The sequence below is a fragment of the Myotis myotis genome, unplaced genomic scaffold, assembly GCF_014108235.1.
Source record: "Myotis myotis isolate mMyoMyo1 unplaced genomic scaffold, mMyoMyo1.p scaffold_m19_p_2, whole genome shotgun sequence".
NCBI classification, from domain to species: Eukaryota; Metazoa; Chordata; class Mammalia; order Chiroptera; family Vespertilionidae; genus Myotis; species Myotis myotis.
Window position 1 is genome coordinate 127,571,362 of NW_023416324.1, and position 22,454 is coordinate 127,593,815.

At 36.9% G+C, this 22,454-nt stretch overlaps 1 protein-coding gene across 3 annotated transcripts in view; it reads left to right on the top strand.

Annotated features, from left to right (window-relative positions):
* The window catches only part of CADM2 (cell adhesion molecule 2), a 1,212,655-nt gene that overhangs the window by 1,020,748 nt on the left and 169,453 nt on the right, over positions 1-22,454 (top strand). For all 3 annotated transcript variants that reach the window (XM_036349671.1, XM_036349668.1, XM_036349669.1), the window contains 2 exons: positions 9,446-9,598; positions 11,943-12,080. In XM_036349671.1, coding sequence (XP_036205564.1) covers positions 9,446-9,598; positions 11,943-12,080 — 291 coding nt within the window. The remainder of the gene's footprint in view (positions 1-9,445; positions 9,599-11,942; positions 12,081-22,454) is intronic.

The following is a 22,454-nucleotide window of genomic DNA, read 5'->3' on the forward strand; positions in this document are numbered from 1 at the left end:
TTTTTGAAAATGCCTGTGTATCTTAATGGCATTGCAAACACAATCATGATCAAAGTTGCCTTATATTTTATATTCAATAAAAATCAGTTTTAAAAATATTTTCAATATGTCTCATTATGAAATTAGAGTCAACAGAGAATGGTAGCAGAGGGACTATAATCATAACGTATGTGTTATTTGAGTGTGTGGGAGGATGGTTTTTAAAATACATTAAAGATCATGAAAATTTAGAATTTCCCCAAATCTTAATATTTTATAATGCCTACTCTCTCAGAAAGCACACAGGGAAGCTTCAGTAATTTAAGGCTTTATGGCACTTGGGATCTCTCTCTTCCTGGATGGCAAGTGCGTACAATGAATTTTAAGTTTTGATATCCTCATAATTCCCCATACTTGATCAAATGATTGTAAACATGTCTTAATTGTGTTTTTATTGTAGATTCATATATAATTGTAAGAATAACTCAGAGAAATCTCATATACCCTTCAGTGAAATAACATACTGCAAAGATCATCACAATTAGGGAATTGACAATAATATAATTCACCAGTCTTATTTGGATTTCATCAGTTTTATATGTACTCGTGTGTGTGTGTATGTGTGTGTGTGTGTGTGTGTGTGTGTGTGTGTTTATCTCCATGCATTTTATTACATGTGTAGGTTCATGTATCTATAGCCATTATCAAGATACAAAATACTTTCATCACTACAGGCATTCCTTGTGCTGTTCTTTTTTTTTTTTGATGAATTTATTGGGGTAACATTGGTTAATAAAATTATACAGGTTTCAAGTATACAATTCTATAATACATCATCTGTATATTTTATTTTGTGTTCACCAAATCAAGTCTCCTTCCATCACCATTTGTCCCCATTTATATTCTTCTACCTCTCTTCACTATACTGTTCCCTCTGGCAATCATCATGATATGTCTTATGCTTTGTGAAATAAGCCAGTCAATGAAAGTCAAGTACCATATGATTTCACTTGTGTGGAATCTAATGAAAAAAAAAAACAAAACAAAAAACTAACAAAGTGGAAACAGACATGGATACAGCAAACATACTGACAGCTGTCAAAGGGGACTGGGTTGGGGTCTGGATGAGAAGGGTGAAAGGATTAATCCAAGAAAAAAAAAGGACTATGTGCTGTTCTTTTATAACCATACTAGAGGCCCAGTGCATGAAATTAGTGCACTCAGGGGACCCCCCAGCCTGGCCAGTGCCCTGTCATAGTGCGGGAGCCCCACAATCGATCACCCCAAAGAGGTAGGCCCCACCCACACATTCAGGGCTCCTCAATGGATTGCCCCAAAGAGGTAGGCTGGAGCCAGGGGTCACGCCTCTGGGCCTCGCGGAGCCAGGAAGTGGGAGCCCAGGACCCCAGGCAGGCCTCGCCATGCAGAGCCAGGAGGAGGTGGGACCCTGAGGCAGACCTCACCACACAGAGCCTGGGGACCCCTAGGCAGGCCTTGCCTCATGGAGCTGGGGGACCCGCCTCCTCCTGGCTCTGAGCACGCTCCCAGGCAGGCTCGGTTCTGTGCACACAGTGTCAAGCCCAGCCCCACCCACCTGCATGTGACTGCTGTGCATGCAGCCATCTTGTGATGGTATGAGGGCATCATGGCATGATGACCACTTAGGCTTTTATTAATAAGTACTAGAGGACTTGTGCACAAAATTCATGCACTTGGTGGAGTCCCTCAGCCTGGCCTGCACCCTCTCATAGTCTGAGAACCCTTGAGTGTTGTCCGACTGATGGCTTAGGCCCGCTTTCCATGGGGAGTGGGCCTAAACCATCAGTTGTACAACTTTAGTGCTGCCACTACACTTGCCAGCCATGAGCCTGGCTTCTGGCTGAACAGTGCTTTCCCTGTGGGAGCACACTGACCACCAGGGAGCAGCTCCTGAGTTGAGCGTCTGCCCTCTGTTGGTCAGTGTGTGTCATAGTGACCGATTGTTCTGCAGTTTGGTCAATTTGCATATTACCCTTTTATTATATAGGATTCACTTCCCTCCTACTCCCCTTCACTACTTACTATCCTTGTCCTTTGGTAACTACTAATCTCTTCTTAATCTCTATAATTTTATTTAAATAAAGGAGGCCCGGTGCACAAAAGTTTGTGCACTTGGAGGGGGGGTGGGAGAGCGGTCCCTCAGCCAGGCCTGCGCCCATTTGCAGCCCAGGACCCCTTGGGGGATGTCCACCTGTCGACTTAGGCCCACTCCACAGGGGATCAGGCCTAAGCTTGCAGTCAGACATCCTCCTGGCAGCCAGGGAGCTCTCGGGGGATGTCCATCTAAAGGCTTAGGCCCCCAAGGGATTGGGTCTAAACCGTTAGTTGGACATTCTTAGTGCTGCCACGGAGGTGGGAGAGGCTCCTGCCACCACCACTGTGCTGGCCAGCCATGAGCCAGCTTCTGGCTGAATGGCACTCCCCATATGGAAGTGCACTGACCACCAGGGGGCAGCTCCTTCATTGAGCGTCTGCCCCTGGTGGCCAGTGCACATCATAGCAACCGTTCATTCTGCCGTTCAGTCAATGTGCATATTAGCCTTTTATTATTATTATATAGGATGTCCCTATTTCTCCCCTTTCTCCCCTCTACCCAGCTCTTGCCCCTCACTTCTCTCTGGCCATCACCATACTGTTGTCTGTGTCCATGGGTTGTGCATATATTTACTTTAGCTAATCTCTTCTTTAAATTCACTTCTTTAAATTTTTATTTTCAGATAAGTGCTTATAACTGTACTATTATATATTTTCTATTATATCATTTAGAATTAAGATATCTTTTAATTGAACCCTTGTAAATTTTAGCACAATTTAATAAATTATGCTAGAAGCAATTAGGAGATTTTTCATGTAATGTGGACACATTTCAATTAATATTTTATTAATTTTGAATTTTTTAATATTTTAATTTGAAATAATCTCATAAATGTAAAAAATACTATAAAATACTACAGCATATTACATGTACCCTTCACCCAATTTCTTAGCTGTTAATAATTTAAACATATCCATTATACAACTAACAAAATTTGGAATATATTTTTCTTATAATCTCTTTAATGTTACTTAATCCATTTACTTTGTTTTTATTAATCTTCACCCAAGGATATTTTTCCATTGAATTTTAGAGAGAGTGAAGAGAAAGGGAGAGACATATTGATTGGTTGCCTTCTGAACATGCTCTGATAGGGACTGAAGATCAAGCCAGCACCTGAGGTATATGCCCTTGACTGGAATCGAACCTGGGACCCTTCAGTCCACAGGCTAATACTCTATCCACTGAGAAAAACAGGCTGCAGCTTAATTCATTTACTTTTAATCTATATGTGTCTTTATATTTAAAGTGGGTTTTGTTTTTGATTCACCCTCATAATCTGTCCTTTAATTGGTGGATTTATGGCACTGACTTTCAGAGTGCTTACTGATAGAGTTACTGCCATATCAGGTGGCTTCTGGGGCTTCTGGGTCCTGCCTGCAGCCCGGGATCGGATCTGATCACCAGCGGCAGGCAGGCAGCTTCTGGGGCTTCTGGGGCTGGCCTGCAACCCGGGATCAAATCCATCACAGGCAGCAGGAAGGCGGCTTCTGGGGGCCGGCCTACAACCTGGGATCGGATCCTATCAAGGGTGGCAGGCAGGCGGCTTCTGGGGCTTCTGGGGCCCACCTGCGGCCTGGGATCGGATCCGAACATGGGCGTCAGGCAGGTGGCTTCTGGGGTCGCACATGGGGGCCTGGATGGTGTCTCCCACTCATGCTGTCCCACCCTGCCTGCAGTATGCAAATTAGCCGCCGTCTTTGTTGGCAGTTAATTTGCATATTGTGCTGATTAGCCAATGGGAGGTGTAGCGAAGGTATGGGCAATTACCATGTTTGTCTAATATTACATAGGATACTATATAAATGTCTTCCATCTCAATTTATTTTTAGATTTCTTGAGTGCATCACTTTGTATATTTTCTTAGTAGTTGTTCCATGTACTGAAATATACATATGTGAACTATTGTAGCCTGCTAATAGCAATGTTTTACCATTTTGAGTATAGTATGAAAATCTACTTCCATTAGGTACCTTTTTTCTACTCATTTTATACTTCTCTTGAATATTCCTTCTATAAATGTTGAACATGGCATTGATTGATGTTATAATTTATGTTATAATTTGTTTCAACCGGTACATAGCAGAGAAAATCAGAAGGAGTAGGGCTGTCAATATTATATTTATTTATCCATATTTTTGTTCTATCAGTTGTTTTTTCTTCCTTTTTGATGCTCCAAGACCTCTTCTTTTCAGTTTAAAGAAACTTTCTTAAAATTTTTTAAGACAAATCTGCAGGAAATATATATTCTTAGTTTTCCTTCTTTTAAGACTATATTTATTTCCTAAAGGTTGGTTTCACTGGGTACAAATCCATCACTGACAGTTCTTTTGAAAAAAAATGCACCACTCCTTCTTCCCTCCATGATTTCAAATAAGAAATCTATTGCCATTTGAATTGGTGTTCTCTTATAGGTAACATGTCTTTATCTCTGGCTGCTTTCCAGATTATTTTTTATTTGCCTGGATTTCAGACATTTGATCTTTGGGTTTATCCTCTTTGATAGTTACTTGTCTTTTTTATTCTCTATATTTATTTCGTTTGCCAAATTTACAGTTTTCAACCATTATCTCCTCAAATACTGATTCAGCCCAACTTTCTTAGAACTCTTATGATACCAATGTTGAACATTTTGTTATTGTCCCACATGTCTCTAAGGCTCTGCTATTTCTTTATTTTTTTGATGTACTTTTCTCTTTTGTTTTTATTGAGTGAATGCTACTGTTCTGTCCTTAAGTTCACTGATTCTATCCTTTGTCATCTGCATTGTACTTCGAGCCAATCTGGTGAGCCTGGTTTTAGTGACTATGTTTTGATTTCTATAATTTTCATTTGGCTCTTTAAAAATATATATTGTTTAGAATATTACAGATGTCTTGCTCTTTCCTCCATTCCCCGCCTCTATATGGTCCCCCGCCCCACCGGCCCCCGGCCGTCTTCATCCCCTATTGTTCGTGTCCATAGCCAATGCATAAATACATATAAGTTATTTGGTTAATCTCTTCCCTAGCTCCCCTCTTCCCTCTGAAATTCGTCAGTCTGTTCTATGTTTCCATGCCTCTGGTTCTATTTTACTCATCAGTTTATTTTGTTCATTAGATTCCTTGTTCATGTATTTGGATTTTTAGATTTAATTGTTGATAGATATGTATTTATTGACATATTTTTGTTCATATTTCTTCTTCTTCTTCTTCTTCTTCTTCTTCTTCTTCTTCTTCTTCTTCTTCTTCTTCTTCTTCTTCTTCTTCTTCTTCTTCTCCTCCTCCTCCTCCTCCTCCTCCTCCTCCTCCTCCTCCTCCTCCTCCTCCTCCTCCTCCTCCTCCACCTCCTCATCCTCCTCCTTCTTCATACCCTCCAACATTTAATGTGATACTGGTTTGTTGATGATTAACTACTTTAGCTTTTTCTTGTCTGTGAAGCTCTTTATCTGACCATCAATTCTAAGTGATAGTTTTGCTGGGTAGAAATCTTGGTTGTAGGTCCTTGCTATTCATCATTTTGAATATTTCTTGTCACTCTCTTCTGGCCTTCAAAGTTTCTTTTGAGAAATCAGTTGACTGTTGTATGGTGCTCCCTTGTAGGTAACTAAATGCTTTCTCTTGCTGCTTTTAAAATTTTTTCTTTAACCTTTGGCATTTTAATTATGATTTTTGGAGTGGGCCTCTTTGGATTCCTCTTGTTTGGGACTCTGTGCTTCCAGGACTTGTAAGTTTATTTCTTTCACCGGGTAGGGGAAGTTTTCTGTCATTATTTTTTCAAATAGGTTTTCAATATCTTGCTCTTTCTCTTCTCTTTCTGGCACCTCCATGATCTGAACATTGGTATCCTAGAGGCTCCTTATGCTATCTTCATATTTTTGGATTTCTTTTTCCTTTTGTTTTGCTCTTCTTTGTGTGTGTATTTTCTTTTTTATACCCCAAATTGCTGATTTGATTCTTGGCATACTCTTCTCCATTGTTGATTCCCGGTAAATTATTTTTCATTTCAGTTAGTGTATCCTTCATTTCTGATTGGTCCCTTTTCATGTCTTTGACATTCTCACTAATTTCTTTGAAATTTTCACTAAGTCTCTTGGAGCTCTCATTATGATCCTTGAACATTCTTATAACCATTGTTTTGAACTCTGTATCTAGTAGTTTGATTGCTTCCATTTCACTTAGGTTTTGTTTGTTTATTCGTTTGTTTTCCATGGAGATTTATTTTGTCCTTTTATTTGTGACATCTCTTTGTTTGTTTGTTTATCTGTTTTGTCTCTGTATTTTGGCTCCTTCCCTGTGTTTGCTTCTATGTATTAGGTAGAGCTGCTATGTCTCCTAGAATTTTGTAGTAGGTGTCCTTTAGAGCCCTGTTGCTCAGCCTTCCAAGTCACCTGTGTAGTCTGTGTGGAAACTGTCTTGTTGTAGTTGAACCTTGATTGCTGTTGGTGTCAGTCACTGTGAGGAATTGACCCTGTGTCACTTGGTTGTGAGGAGCAGATGTGACTACAGTGGGAAAGCTGCTGTGCAGGTGATACTCCTCTGGAACAGGACTTGCTTCAGTGGGGCTTTGGTGCTCACTGAGTCTGCCCCTTGAATGTGTTGCTTGTGGATGTGTAGAATTGTAATCTGATGTGTTCTGAAGCTGTCCACCAGGTGCACTTACTCTGGAGCCATCCTGGTGGTGCAAATTCAGCTACTGCCTATGTTCTGCCAGGGGCCACTGGTCAGGAGCTACAGAGTGATCTGCAGATGGCTACTACTTGTGTTGGTCTTGAAAGTGCTCAGGAGAGGCCAAGCTGTGAAACGATGCAGGCTTCTGCTAGTTCCAGGCCTGGGGCCTCTTATTGGGTGGTATGGGGCTATTTGTTTGAGAGATTTTAGAAAAGTCTAAACTCTGAGTCAGGACAGGTCATTCATATGGAAAGACTCTGCAAACAGCTTGGGTGAGGCTACAAATTGGGTGTTTGTGTGGGTGGTCTCAGGGAATCACCAGGGTGGAGTGAATAGTGTAAGCCAGGTTGATGGAAACTCAGATACAGCTGCTTACAGTCAGCTCTGTGAAAGGGGAAGTCTCAGCATAGGAAAAATGACCACTGTGAGCATCCCTGTGTAGGAGAAAGCCTCTCCCAGTTATTGCTCCAATGCCAGACAATCCATATCCATCCCATATATTCCTGGATCCCCACAAGCTACTGAACCAATGCTGGAGTTCAGAGTTAGTGAGTCTGAGTATGTCCCTGCACTGGACCTTTAAGAGGAACACCTAGAATTCCAGCAGTTTCCATATCCTCCAGCCATAATCCCCGCTGGTTTTTAATAGCCCAAAGTTACAGGGACTTCTCTTCCTAGCACTGGACCCCTGGGATAGGTGTATGGTGTGGGGCTGGGAACCCTTGTTCCTCATGGGAGGCTTCGCAGTTAGATATCCCTCCCGATTAAAAAAAATGCCACACATGGTTGTCAAACCAGTCCATTCCATACCTCTACCCCTCCTTCCAGTCTCAATGTGCTTTCTTCTTAAATTCCTTAGTTAGGACTTCCATTCAACCAGATTTCAGGCAGTTCTGAATGATGGTTATTCTGTATTTTAGTTCTAATTTTGAAGTTGTTGTGGGAGGCGGCAAGCACTGATTTTACCTACTCCTCCATCTTGGTTCTTCCCCCTCATTTGGTTCATTTTTATAACTTATTTTTCTTTGCTAATATTTTTAAAATATATTTTAAGAAACTTATTACTTGTTATATTATTTTAATAAAATAGCTTTTTATATTCTTGGTTAGATAATTTCAATATATATTTCAACTCAGTGTTGACATTTGTTGGTTATGTTTTCTTATTTAAATTATGGTTTTTTGGGCATTTGGTGTGATGAGAGTTTTATCATCATCATCATAATCATCATCATCATCATCATCATCATATTCTGGACATTTTGGCTATTAAGTTAGGAGATTCTCAACTCTATTTAAATGTCCAGTTTTATGAGGCAGTCATCCTAATTAGGTTTAGCACACAGGTCTTAGAGTACATTTGCAGGCTCTGGTTACACAAATTTGTCAGAACCTTGGTAGTTCTATTTGGTCAGCTTGAGTTGTCTAGTTCCACTGGAAATTACACAGATGTCTACTGATGCCACCTAAGTGGGCAGAGTTTCCCCCTCAGGCCAGGCTGTCTGGTAGGTCTAAAGGGGTCAGTAGTTTTTTAGCTTACTGAGAGATCATATTTAAGGCTGGTTACTTGAGGGGTTGCCCAACTGTCCTTGTTTCCAATCAGCTGTTTTATCTTTGTAGGGAAAGTAGTCTCCAGCCCATTGGGGATATAGTTCGCTTTCCATGGACTCTTATTGTCACTGATGCTCCCACTTGATTTCCCTTGTGATGCTGTTGGAGCTTCCATTTATTTGGCACTAAAAATTAGTTTCTGTTGCGAGGTTGTGGTTGGTAGAAGCCAGGTCTCCATTGTCTTTCACTATTGTTTGCCTCCATGTTGTTCCTTAGGACCTGGTGTTCCTAACCTGCTCTCCTTTCTCTTTATACCTTTTAGAGTAATTCATCAGTGCCTCTTGCTTAATTCTAGGTTGTATAGTTGTACTTAGTGAGATATATAATGAGCCCGGGGGAAGGTCAATGGGGAATAGAAGGAAACATATGTACTACTATTCATAATACTTTAAACAAGAAAATAAAATAAAAATAATAAAAAAAGGAGTAAAGAGAAGTATGATTTCTGTGAAAACAAGTGTTTTGGAACAGAATAGATGGTTTGAACTAATAAATATATAAAAAAATATTTAACAGACAGTAAAGCAGAGGTACCAATGAATTAGAACAGATTTTAACATCTGGTACCTTACAGGTGCTTTCCAGCTGAATGTCAGTTCTGGTTTAAATGAACTTCAACAGGTATCTGTACTGTGGAGAGCTTTTAATATGCTAATGTTCACTGTTAGTTTCTTGGAAGAAATGCAGCAGCTATAGTTTTCCCAAATTTATCTGTCCATAGAAGTGAGTCTTTTTGTTTATAATTTTTCTTGGCATTAGCATCCCATGAAAAACTTTGTGGAGGAAAGCCACTTTTATTAATATCATCTACCTCATCCAAAGTAATGTACTAGATGCAATCATTTAATTAAAAAAGTTATTTCTGAGAACCTTAAGGAGCACCTAATTCTACCTTTATTTTTAAAAAATATGATAAAATAATATATTTAAACTGCCCTGTAAACTCTTTCAGTAAATATTTAGATGTACAGCTGAAGAACTGTGTATTATGTTGTGCTGAAAATATTAAGTCTAACAGTACTGACTTTTTCTAATATTGCTATTTCACATTTTTAATACTTTCTCTTTTCAGCTTTAAGGGACAATAGGATTGAGCTGGTTCGGGCTTCTTGGCATGAACTGAGTATCAGCGTCAGTGATGTGTCTCTCTCCGATGAAGGACAGTACACCTGTTCTTTATTTACAATGCCTGTCAAGACTTCCAAGGCCTATCTCACTGTTCTTGGTAAGTTCAAGGAACAAACACAATGCATTCACAAGACTGAGAGATGTGTACTTATAAAGTACCATGATTCAAACACACACATACACACACACACACACACACACACACACACACACACACACACACACTTGATTTAAGAGAGAAAAACATCAATATGACAGAGAAACATCAAACACAGTTACCTCCTGCATGCCCCCTATTGGGGATCAAGCTGGCAACCTGGGCATGTGCCCTAACTGGGAATCAAACCAGCAAATTTTTGGTGCATGGGACAATGCTCAACCAACTAAGCCACACAGGTCAGTACTACAACATATATATATATACTAAGGATTATAATAATAGATGTAGTTTAATCTCATTTCTGCTACATTTTAACAAAAGGCATTTAAAAAATCACTTAATCACACTTCCCATTTTATAGACAAAGGGAGATATAAAGATTTCTATGACTTCTAAAAGCATGTACCCATATAATTTCTTAGCCACAAGTAGACACCAGGTTTCTTGATTCTCAATTAAATTCCTTTGTAGCAACTCATCTATGTATTGTATATGTGGTGATCCTTTCATAAAGTGATAGAATAATGAGCATAATGAGCTTAATATGTTTATAGGGTGCTCCTTCATTTTATCGTATCAGTCATTTAATATGGCCTTCTCTAATGTGTTATAGCTTTCAGATTTTACCCCTTTGTGTATTTCAGTGCATTTAAATAACCCTGACATTTCCATGTATCTTCTCACCTTTTAAACCTGTAGTTTTCTAGATTACTAAATGAAGTGCATAATGTCACTTGTGCATGCAGCTTGTAACTTCTCTAAATATTGAGCCATTTTTTTCCAAAGGTTAAAGTGACATAAAAAAGCAATGCATTCATAGAGATTCAGAGGAAATATAGTTGCATCTCAGAGCTCTCTGTGATTCCACAAACATCAGTGGCCCAATCAGCTGAAATTGCTGCAGTTTATTGAAACACACCTGGTTCTGAACAAGTTAGAGGAATTTCAAGATGGATATTTTTGTCCCTAGCTTGCCTTCCTTTTTTCATACATAAGGCCTAACATTGCATTTAAAGGAACTAACACATGCTGTTCTTTTGGGTGGGAACATTAAAAGTTAATTCAGCTAGGGAATTGGTTTTGTACATAGGAGAAGAAACTGAGACTATTTTATCAAAATATTTACAAGTTTGCCACTAAGGACAAAACATAACCACTAAAATGGAATATTTCAGGATAACAACTACTAAGTTTAATGTACTGTCCTGTAGAAAGCCACCTTGAGACACCATGAATAAGCAACTGGCTGATTTCAATTGATTAAATGGTGGGATGATACAGATTGTTTTTTAAAGCCAATAAGAAGGTGGGAAAAAACACACACAACTATTCAGCTAATTGGAGTATGATGACCTGTCATTTGTCTTTGTTGTTATTCTTTAAATGTGTATTTCTCTTACTGGTACTTTCCAACATGATTACATTTTATACTTTTATAACTAAATTAAGTAGGACAATAAAGAACTTTCAGTCTGCCTTATTGAATAATTTTAGAATAAATTTTAGTAAACCTCTACCATGATAACAGAATATTAATGCCCAAGAAATGTGGAATGTACTATTATTTAAACCACCCATGTGCTATCTCTGAATATTAGTTATCTGCTTATTGATTTGATGATTTGGACTAGCAAAGGCAATAGTGGTTAGCATTAAGAACAACACATATCAAGCTCCACAAAACTATAATTGAATTTCTAATGCAAATGAAATCAAGAGACATTTTCTACAGAATAATCAGAAAAGTAAGTATGGTTGCAATACATATAAATATTTTTGATGAATTTTATTGGACAAAATACCTTTTCTTGAATAAAATGCAGAGAGGATAATATCATTTTTAAGCTTTCAGAATTATGAAATCAGGGATGAAAGGCGCTATTTTAGTTAAATTATAATTTGGTAAAGAATAAATAAATGTGCTTTGTAAATTATTTTTCTCCAATGAAAGCAATGTTCATTCTTAAATCCCTATACTGGCAAATTTTAAGACATATTGAATGGTTATCTTTAAGATTTACAAAGTTTATTTTTACATGCAGACTTTAATTTAAACAACTACTTTGAACTGAATAAATGCTTTCAGATATATATATATTATACACACATACTCATATACATATACATGTATCTATATCCATATATCATAAGCAGTTAATGTTATTATATAGCTGTTTATTATTCTTGATGAACTTATTGCCAATTTACTTTTGTTTGTAAAAATAATAGTCATAAGAATGAACCAACCCTGGTGATGGATGTTTCATTTGTTATATTTCAGGTGTTCCTGAAAAGCCTCAAATCAGCGGATTTTCATCACCAGTTATGGAGGGAGACTTGATGCAGCTGACTTGTAAAACATCTGGTAGTAAACCCGCAGCTGATATAAGATGGTTCAAAAATGACAAAGAGATTAAAGGTAAAGAATGGAAAAGGTCCCCAAATCAAAATTAATGTGCTGAAAATAGTATGAAAAATTAAAAGCACTTTACATTTTCTTTTTGATACCACATTCATCTTCTAAGTTTAATTTAACCAAATTTACCCATTTCTTAAATAAGGTCACTTTGCAATGTATATTAATATTGTATTTATGTGCCTCATTTCCTCTCATTTAAATAGGTCTATAATAATATATAATTCATGAGAAAGTTGGAGAAATTAAGATATAAAAAAAACATGAGTTAATGTATTAAAAAGCATATAGATTTGTGTTGACAGTAGTACTAGTAAGTACTAAGTATAAGTTAGATATTTCAGAACTCATCTATAATATTTAGATTGTAAACAGAGAAACTTCACAACTTATTTCTTAAATTTGGTGGTTTCTGGAATTACAAAGTTCTGACAATAAAATTGGTTATACATCAGTAAATCTGATTCCTAGTAATTCTCAAGAGAGAAAATATAATTGACTCATTTTAGTAAAAATGCACAGTACAGTCATACCTCGGAGATACTGCAAGTTCAGTTTCAGACCACCGCAGCAAAGCTCATATCACAATCAACTAAGTCACACAATTTTATTCATATCCATTGAATATAAATGTTATGTTTACATTATATTATAGTCTATTAAGTGTGAAATAGCATTATGTTAAAAAAAAATGCCAACCATCTTCTGAGCCTTCAGTGAGTTCTCATCTTTTTGCTGGTGGAGCATCTTGCCTTATTGTTGATGGCTTCTACCTGATCTGGGTGGTGGGTGCTGAAGGCTGGGGGTTGTGGTAATTTCTTAAAATAAGACAACAGTGATTTTTTATGCACTGGTTGACCTTTTCTTTCACAATTTTTCTTAGCATGTGATGCTTTTTGATAGTATTACTCACAGTAGAACTTCTTTCAAAATTGGAATTAATCCTCTCAAAACCTACTGCTGCTTTATCAAGTAAGTTTATGTAATTTCTAATTCTTTTGTTGTTATTTCAACAGTCTTTACAGCATCTTCACCAGGAGTAGATTCCATCACAAGAAAACACTTTCTTTTCTTTGCTCATCCATAAGAAGCAACTCCTCATTTATTAAAGTTCTTTTTTCATGAGATTGCTTCGATTCAGTCATATCTTCAGGTTTTACTTCTATTCCACTTTTCTTGCCTTTTCTACCACATCTGCAACTACTTACTCCACTAAAGTCTTGAACCCCTCAAAGTCATTCATGAGGATTGCAATCAACTTCTTCCAAATTCATGTTAATGCTGATATTTAGACCTCTTCCCATGAATCAAAGATGTTCTTAATGTCATTTAGAATGGCGAATCTTTTCCAGAAGGTTTTATATTGAGTTTTCCAAGACCCATTAGAGAAATCACTATCTGTGGCAGCTATAACTGTGAATTGTATTTTTTAAATTAGCAGATTTGAAAGTCAAAATTACTCATTAGTCCATGGACTGCAAAACAAAGGTTAACAGGTGTGAAAACAGCATGAATCTAATACATCTCCATCGAAGTTATTGGGAGATCCGCTTGCATTTCAGTGAGCAACAATATTTTGAAAGAAAAATTCTACTCAGTAAGCATGAACAGTGGACTTAATATATTCAGTAAATCATGTTATAGACCAATGTGCTGTTGTCCAGGCTTTGTTGATGGATTTATATAGAGCATAGGCAGAGTAGATTAGCATGACTTTTAAGGGTCCTAGGATTTTCAAAATGATAAATTAGCATTGGCTTCTACTTACAGTTAATATCTGCAATGGCTCCTAACAAGAGAGTCAGCCTGTCCTTTGAAGCTGGTATTTTTTTTCCAATATAAGGCTATTTTGTCTACATTGAGAAATATGTTGTTTAGTGTAGCCACCTTCATTAATTACCTTAGCTAGATTTTCTATGTAACTTGTTGCAACTTCTACACCAATATTGCTGCTTCACTTTGCACTTTTATATAATAGGTGTGGATTATTTTCTTACTAGTAAACTTCATGAACCAACTTCTGCTTGCCTCAAGCTTTTCTTCTGCTACTATCTCACTTGTCCCACCCTTCATAGAATTAAAGAGAATTAGGCCTTGCTCTGGATTAGACTTTTAGCTTTAAAAACCGTTGTGGCTTTATCCAGATCACTAAACTTTTCTCTATATCAGCAATAAAGGTGCTTTCCTTCTTTATCATTCATGTGTTCACTGGAGTAGCATTTTTACTTTACTCAAGAACTTTTCCTTTGCATTCATAACTTAGCTAATCATTCAGTGCAGCAGGCCTAGTTTTTGGCCTTTCTCAGCTTTTGACATTCCTTTCTTACTGAGCTTAATCATTTCTAGCTTTTGATAAGTGAGAGATGTACAACTCTCCCTCTAACTTGTGTACTTAGAGGCCATTGCATGGTTATTAATTGTCCTAATTTCAATATTGTTATGTCTCACGGAATAAGGAGGCCCAAGAAGAGAATGAAAGAGAGATGAGGAAATGGCTAGTCAGTGGAGCAGTCAGAACACACACACAATATTTACTTATTAAGTTTGCCATCTTATGTCATGCCACAAACAATTACAATAGTGACATTGAAGATCACTGATCACAAATCACCATAACAAAGTTAATAATAATAAAAAAGTTTGAACTATTGTAAGAATTACCAAAATATGACACATAGACACAAAGTGAGCAAATGCTATTGAAAAATGACTACAATAGGTTTGCTCAACACAGGGTTGCCACAAACATTCAATTTGTAAAAACACAATATCTGCAAAGCCCAATAAAACAAAGCACAATAAAATGATGCATGCCTGTAATTTAAGCATAGCTTTATTCTTACTTCATACACCTAAATTTAAATGCACATATACACAAACACTTACATACTTTCTTTTAAGGAGGACATAAGTTTATAGGGGACTTGACAAGTAAAGTTAGTAGTGGTATTTTTTACCTCACATACAGGTATCTGGGACTTGATGTCACATGTGCATTAAAATCCATGTATAAGAATTATTTATGATGATTGTTAAAAATGTTTCCTATGTGTACAGTAATCACCTTGTTATTCTCAACGTAATCTAAGAAAAAGATTTATGCAAACTGTTGGGATTACTTTAATTTATAAGTCTAATATTTTATCTTAGATTAAAATAATTCTTATTAATGGGTATGCAACACAACAGATAAGATTGCCTACCCTACTAAGAAATTATAGGTTTATAATCCATATAGGTATTCAATTTTTGGGGGTGTTTTAATTACTCTTTCTGTATATTTCATTTCCCAAATAGGACTTATGTGTAATTTATTTCTAAACCTGACCTTTGTTTCAGATCTTCTAATAAATACATTTTATTGGATAAAATTTAGAGAACTATAATCCCCCCCCCCACGGTACCATTTAAATATCTTGATGGGTTAAGTTAAACTTTCAGGTTACTATGTAACCTTATCCTATATTCTTCTGGTGCTCAGTAGCATCCATTCAAACCTGCCTTTAGGATATGTTTGTTTAGGTGTGTGTGAACTTGGTAACTTGCTAAGATCTTTCCTAAATAGACCCTCTGCACTGCTTCCAGAATTATCTTACTATGACAAGGATCTGATTTGGCCACTTTTTCTTTATCTTTTTTAAAAATATATTTTATTGATGAAATAGCAGTATTTCATCTTTTCTTATGGCTTAGTAGTATTCCATTGCATATACATACACACACTATATCTTCTTTATCCAATCATCTGTTGAAGGACACTTTGGTTTTGGCCAACATGAATAATTTTTCAATGAACATAAAGGTGTATATATCTTTGCAAATAAATGTTTGTTAAATGTTTGGGGTATATACCCAAAGAAGGGGTTGCTGGGTTATACAGAAGCTCTATTTTTAATTTTTTGAGGTACCTCTATACTCTTTTCCACAGTGGCTGTACCCATTTACATTCCCACCAGCAATGAATGAGGGTTCCTTTTTCTCTGCAACCTCTTTAAGTTATAGCAACCTCTGTTAATTCTTGTCTTGTTGCTACTAGCTACTAGACATTCTAACAGGTATGAGGTGGTATCTCATTATAGTTTTGATTTGCATTCCCCTAATAAATAGTGAAATTGAGCATATTTTCATATATCTGTAGGCCATTTGTATGTCTTTTTGGGAGAAGTACTTGTTCAGGTCCTCTGCCCACTTTTAAATTGGATTGTTTGTTTATTTGGTGTGGAATTGTATGAGGTTTTTAAAAAATATATTTTGGGTATTCTCAGAGCTTTATTTGCAAATATCTTTTCCCACTGAGTTGGTTGCCTTTTTGTTATGTTGGTGGTTTATTTTGCTGTGTGGAAGCTTTTTAAGTTTGATATAGTACCATTCATTTATAGTTGCCTTTACTTCCCTTGTCTTTGGGGTCAGATTTATTACATCCTCTCTAAGACCAAGCTCTATAAGTTTAGTAACATATTTATTCTATGTAATTTATTGTTTCAGAACTTATATTTAGGCTAATTTTTCTGCTTAAACACTTTTAATGGAATGCCCTTACCTCCAGAATAAATTTAAAATCTGAAGTCTTTGGACTATCAGAATGCTCTAGGCCAGTGGTCGGCAAACTCATTAGTCAACAGAGCCAAATATCAACAGTACAACGATTGAAATTTCTTTTGAGGACCAAATTTTTTAAACTTAAACTATATAAGTAGGTACATTGTTATTAACTTAATTAGGGTACTCCTAAGCTGGCCTTTGCTAAAAACCTCCTCAATCTGATTGAGGTACATTCGCTGAGGTCGACCCCTTCCAACTCTCCCATCCACACTCTTCTTGTATACTTGTTTCATCTATCTCCTTTCGTTCAACCTCTCTATATGTCCAAACCATCTCAATATGCCTTTCTCAATCCTTGACACTACATCTTCTTTCACTCCACAACGTTCCCTAAAATTAACTTAATAAACTTTACTTAAAGTTTTAAGTCTTAGTTAAACTATAGGTACGTTGAATAAAACTTGATATCATATTTAATAACAATATTATTTATTGATAAAATTAAATTCCTTACAATTTACCTTACAATATCCATAAAATTAAATCATGACAATGACTGACAAACACCACTGTGAACAATGGCCTTGCATCTCCTTGGAAAGTTTGGGTAAGTCAGGTTTGTCTGTTGTTGTTTTTAATTTTAGGCATGATTCCAGGTTCTCATCAATAAGACGACTTCTCAATTTACTCTTCATAAGGTTCATGCTTGAAAATGATTGTTCACATAAATATGTAGACCTGAATAAGGAAAGAACAGCATACACTAGTTTTTTCAGTTCATTATATGAGTCAGGAAGACTATTCCAGGTGTTAAAAATCAACATATGTTCCTTCTCCAGGTCTTTCAAAGCAGACCACTTGTGCTGTGAACTAAGTTCACATTTGTTTTTCTCCAATATTTCTATATCAGCACAAAGACGTTCAAATTTCGAGCTCCACAGTTCTTTGTTTTTTTAAATCCAGCAATTGCATTTCAAGGTTACCAATGTCAATATTAAAGGGAGAAAATTTAATTCTGTTACAGTAGTATTGAGAGGTTTTTTAACAAAGGCTAACATTGTTTTGCTGTTTCTGAATTCCTGAAACCTGTTGAGAAAAGCTTCCCTCATATTTAAAATACCCCACGTGGTATTTTGTAGAAGAGCCACACTCAAGGGGCCAAAGAGCCGCATGTGGCTCGTGAGCCGCGGTTTGCCAACCTCTGCTCTAGGTGGTCAATTCTTACACTTCACATGTGGTCTGTGTCGTGTTTGTGAAAAGAATTCTTGTACCCTATTCCAACATACGTGCATGAAGGCTTCTCCACACCAACATATAATTCTGATTCCCCAATATGGAAGCTCTCTGAAAAAGGTCCACAAGCTGTTATTTTGTATGAGTGTGTGTGTTTGTGTGTGTGCGTGTGTGTGTGTGTTTTAGGCTTTATTTAATAGTTATGATTGACTAAGCCAATGACATTTGTGACTGCTTCAAATTCAAGCCCCTCTCCCTTTTTTGGAAATTAGGGCTTGGGACTGAATGTTCTAATCCTCTAACCATGTGGTTGGCTCTTACTGACAACTAGCCCTCACCTTTGAGTTGGGTCCAAGTCAACTCATAAACAGAACAAGAGACACCATTGTTACCCTCATTACTTCGAAACTTCCAAGCAGTTTGGGAACTGTGAGCCAGTAATGAATGAAGATAAAGTATATCTGAAAAATGTATTTCAGTCATCTGAATGACTAGGTAAATAGATAGATATCTATAGCTATAGATGATATAGATATAAATATAAATATAGATATATATATATAGATATAGATATAGATAGATATATTTCTTATAAATCACAATTTGGCTTATTCTAAATGTTTCTCTTAAATCTTCTTCTTGAGTTCAATTGTTTTATTAACTATGTGCACCCCTTCCTTAATTCTGACCATAATTAGCTGGTTATTTAGTTCCTCTAAATTGTTTAGTATTTTATTTGTGCTTCAAGGATTTATGTTTCTTATATCCTCAGGGAGACCAGCATTAGACATATTAGGTTCCTCATTAATAATGATTGATTGCTTTTAACATTGTAGTCTTATGAGGAACCAATAATGTAGTCATTTATATAAAAGTAGAGGCCCGGTGCATGAAATTCATGCATGGAGTAGGGGGAGGTGTCCCCCAGGCTGGCCTATGCCCTGTTGCAATCCAGGACCCCTTGGGTAGGGTCCCTAGGCCTGGCTGGTGATCAGGGCCTATCAGGACTTTCCTTCCCTCAGCTTCTGGCAGCTGGCCCCACCCCCACTGCTGCCACTGCTTGTCATCTGTGAGGCTCTGTCCCTCTCTCCCCCCTCAAATGGTCACCTCATTCTGCGGGCAACAGGCATAGGGTGTGATTGCTTGACTGGCCTGGGCCTCCCTCTGCGGTGTGATCGCTGGCCGGCCCCTCACACCCGCCACAGTGCTGGCAGCCGGGTGGCTTGGGCCTCCGTCTGTGGGGCAATCACTTGTGGGACTCTGTGATAGATTGCCCATCAGAGGGAGGCCCCGCCCACCCAGCCAAGGTTCCACAATCATCGCTGCACAGGGGGTGGCCTGGGCCTCCCTTTGTGAGGCAATTGGGCAATGACAGGGCCTCCCCCCCCCCCCCCTGAACAATTGCATCGCACCCACCTTGGCTGGCCTGGCACCAGTGTGTGTCATAAGATGGTCGTCCGAAGATCATCAGGACAGTCATTTTATTGTTCGATCATTCAGTCCATTTGCATATTATTCTTTTATTATTATAGACATCTTAATTTTTGGAAAAAATTGGCTTCTGCTCTGAACACGAAACATATTTGGTCATATGTTAGGTAGGGAAGGTACTTATTTATGTTAGGAAACATGAAAATTTTGATTTTTATAAACACCATACTTTAAAATCACCTGAATCAAGATTAGAACAAAAATCAAGACAAAACTGTATACAAAATCAGTGTATAGCTCTATGTACCATCCAGAAGTAGTGAAGCATCCTATTTTCCATGCTCTCCAATGCATAGTCATTGATAGAACATTTATTATCCCTACTCATGCATTTATCTACATAGCTTTTTATTTGTTTATAACTCTTCTTTTGTATGTTTATATAGTTTATGTTCATAGCCAGATGGTGAACTTCTTGAGTGGTACAAACTTTTATTTTTATAAGTATATATGTGAATATGCTGAGTGCAGTACTCTACACAGAGTACACAATCATCACTGTTGCTGTACTCTGGATATGCTAAGTGAAAATTCCCTCTGAAATCCCTCAGCCCTAGCAAGTTTGGCTCAGTGGATAGAAGGTAGGCCTGCAGACTGAAGGGTCCCAATTTCAATTCTGATCAAGGGTACATGCCCAGGTTGCAAGCTCAATCCCCAGTAGGGGTTGTGCAGGAGGCAGCCGATCAATGATTGTCTCTCATCATTGATGTCTCTAGCTCCCTCTCCCTTTCCCTTCCTCTCTGAAATCAATAAAAATATATATAATAAAATAAAATAGAATAAAATCCCTCAGCAAACACTCTTCCCTGAAAGCAATGCTCCATTCTTACCTTGAACTATTTTGCCTTTTCAGAGATTAATACTCGACTTTTTATAAGCTTTTCACTATTTTTGTAATAGTATCGCTTGACACTTTTTAAAAAGACAATTCCTAATGTAAAGTAATGGAAAACAATAAGCCAATTGAAGCCAATTTAATTCAATTTACTAAGAAATTGTAAGAATGCCTCTAATTATACAGCAGTCTATGATATGTGAGCAGAGACTCAAATGAAGAAAATAAGAATCTTGACCTGAAGATGTTTAGGATGTCTTTGGGTGATAAACTAGTTATTGTAAATATTTTCCTATGAAGATAAATGTCTGAAACGATATAAATCACAGAGCTGTTATTACAGCCAGGAGTAAAGGTTATCCTCCATTTACTTTAACAAAGCATTGTCAGGCCAGCATATTGACATGAAGTTTCAGACTCCACATGATGAATGTCTCGACCTTCAAAATGACTTCTGATATCAGAACAGCTTTTTTTTTTCTGTAGAAATCTTTGTTTTTCATCTATTGTTACCTAATATAATGAATTTTGTTTCCAATCTCTGAGTGAATGTTGTTTGAAAGTCTAGGTGATCACATCTTGTTGGCCGGAATAATCTTATATTAGGTTATATACCAGTGGTTCTCCAACTTTAGCAGGCACCAGCACAACCTTTAGGGCCTGTTAAAACTCAAACTATAAGGCCCTGGCCCCAGAATTTATGATTGAATAAATCTGCAGCAGAACCTGAGAACATGCATTTTTAGCGCTGTGTTAAATGCATGAGCTATACTGATGCTCCCAGTTGGAAAGCACATTGGCATAGACAAAATAAAGTTCAGGAACATCAGTAACTTATAAGAAAGTCTTGCTTCTGTCTCTGCACTTTAGTTTTTCTCATTTACTAAGTGAAGGTTATAATACTTGCCTCAAAGTGCTATTGCAAGAATTTTATATGAGCCAACATACAGAACATGTTTTCACAGCACAAGGGATCACTGAATACATTTTAGATGTTATTATGATTATTAGTATTACTATTTTTAGTAAACCATAATTAATGGGTTGCAACAATCTCTGAATTATTCCTAGATATATAAACAAATAAAAACAGAATGTTTGTGTCAAGATACTCACAATTGGGATACAAACCTATAAATATAGATCTAGCCATCAGGGTGGTAGTTATATGACCTGGCTAATGATTTTCTATCAAAAAAATCAGAGATTATTCCTACTTTGTGGGAGTGGTGAAGGTGTAACAATTCCTTGATGAATATAGGCACTCGATAAATATTCATTAAAGGAATAATAGATTTTAAAAAATGAATGAAATAAATCCTATGGGTTTGGATAAAAATATATTGTAGAATATTGTAAAGAAAGGAAGTTCATGTATCTATGCTGAGTAAAAAGCATGTGATTTTTTTGAAGTAACTATGAAACTCTGTGTGATATAAACATGAAAGATAAACAGGAAATCAGAAGCCAAATAAGTCATGTAAGATCTTTTATTCTAGGTAAGGCAATGGTAAGACTTTTTTTTTTTTTTTTCAGGTTAGCTTTGAACAGTAGAATGAGACAATCCCCACCCCCATATTCTGACTCAAAAATCTCTTTGGTGCCTCTGGGCAGCTCTGCATCCAAAACCACATGTGGTTTCACTGAAGTTTTTAATTTCCTATGTAGCAAGGAAGTCTGATTATCTGTTATTTAGTGTGGGGCAAAGATGTGCATTGCCTTCCTAAATCTATCAGCTTCCTGAGAATTAAATTAACTTTCCGTCCCATGTGTAGGTTTCATAATATGTAGTTTGAGCATTTACTATTATAAAATCTTAAGATTTCTTTTCCAGCAAACTAGTTTTTACATTAATGTGTTAGGTTGCATTCTATAATAATCCTCTATAGCCCATACCTTTGTGTAATTCCTTTCATTTGAGTGAAGAAGGGACTTGTGAATATGATGTTATATCACTGTCTTGAAGATGTTACCTTATGCGGCAGAAAGGATTTTTCAGTTATAATCATGGGTCCCTTTTGAATTCATCAAATACATATTATCAAGGCAGGCCTGACATAATGAGTTTTATGTAAAAGAATGAAGAGCCAGAGAGAAGAGTAGTTAAGGGACATTTCAGCCATGAGCTAATAAGGTCCTAAACTGATGGATAAAATGGAATTAATAAATGGAATAAAATAAAAATATTTTTTAAAGATGGAGTTGGAAGAGGAGACATCTTTGCTCAATCTCTCAAAATGTTGGATAATGATTCTGAGAGATTGAGCAAAAATAAA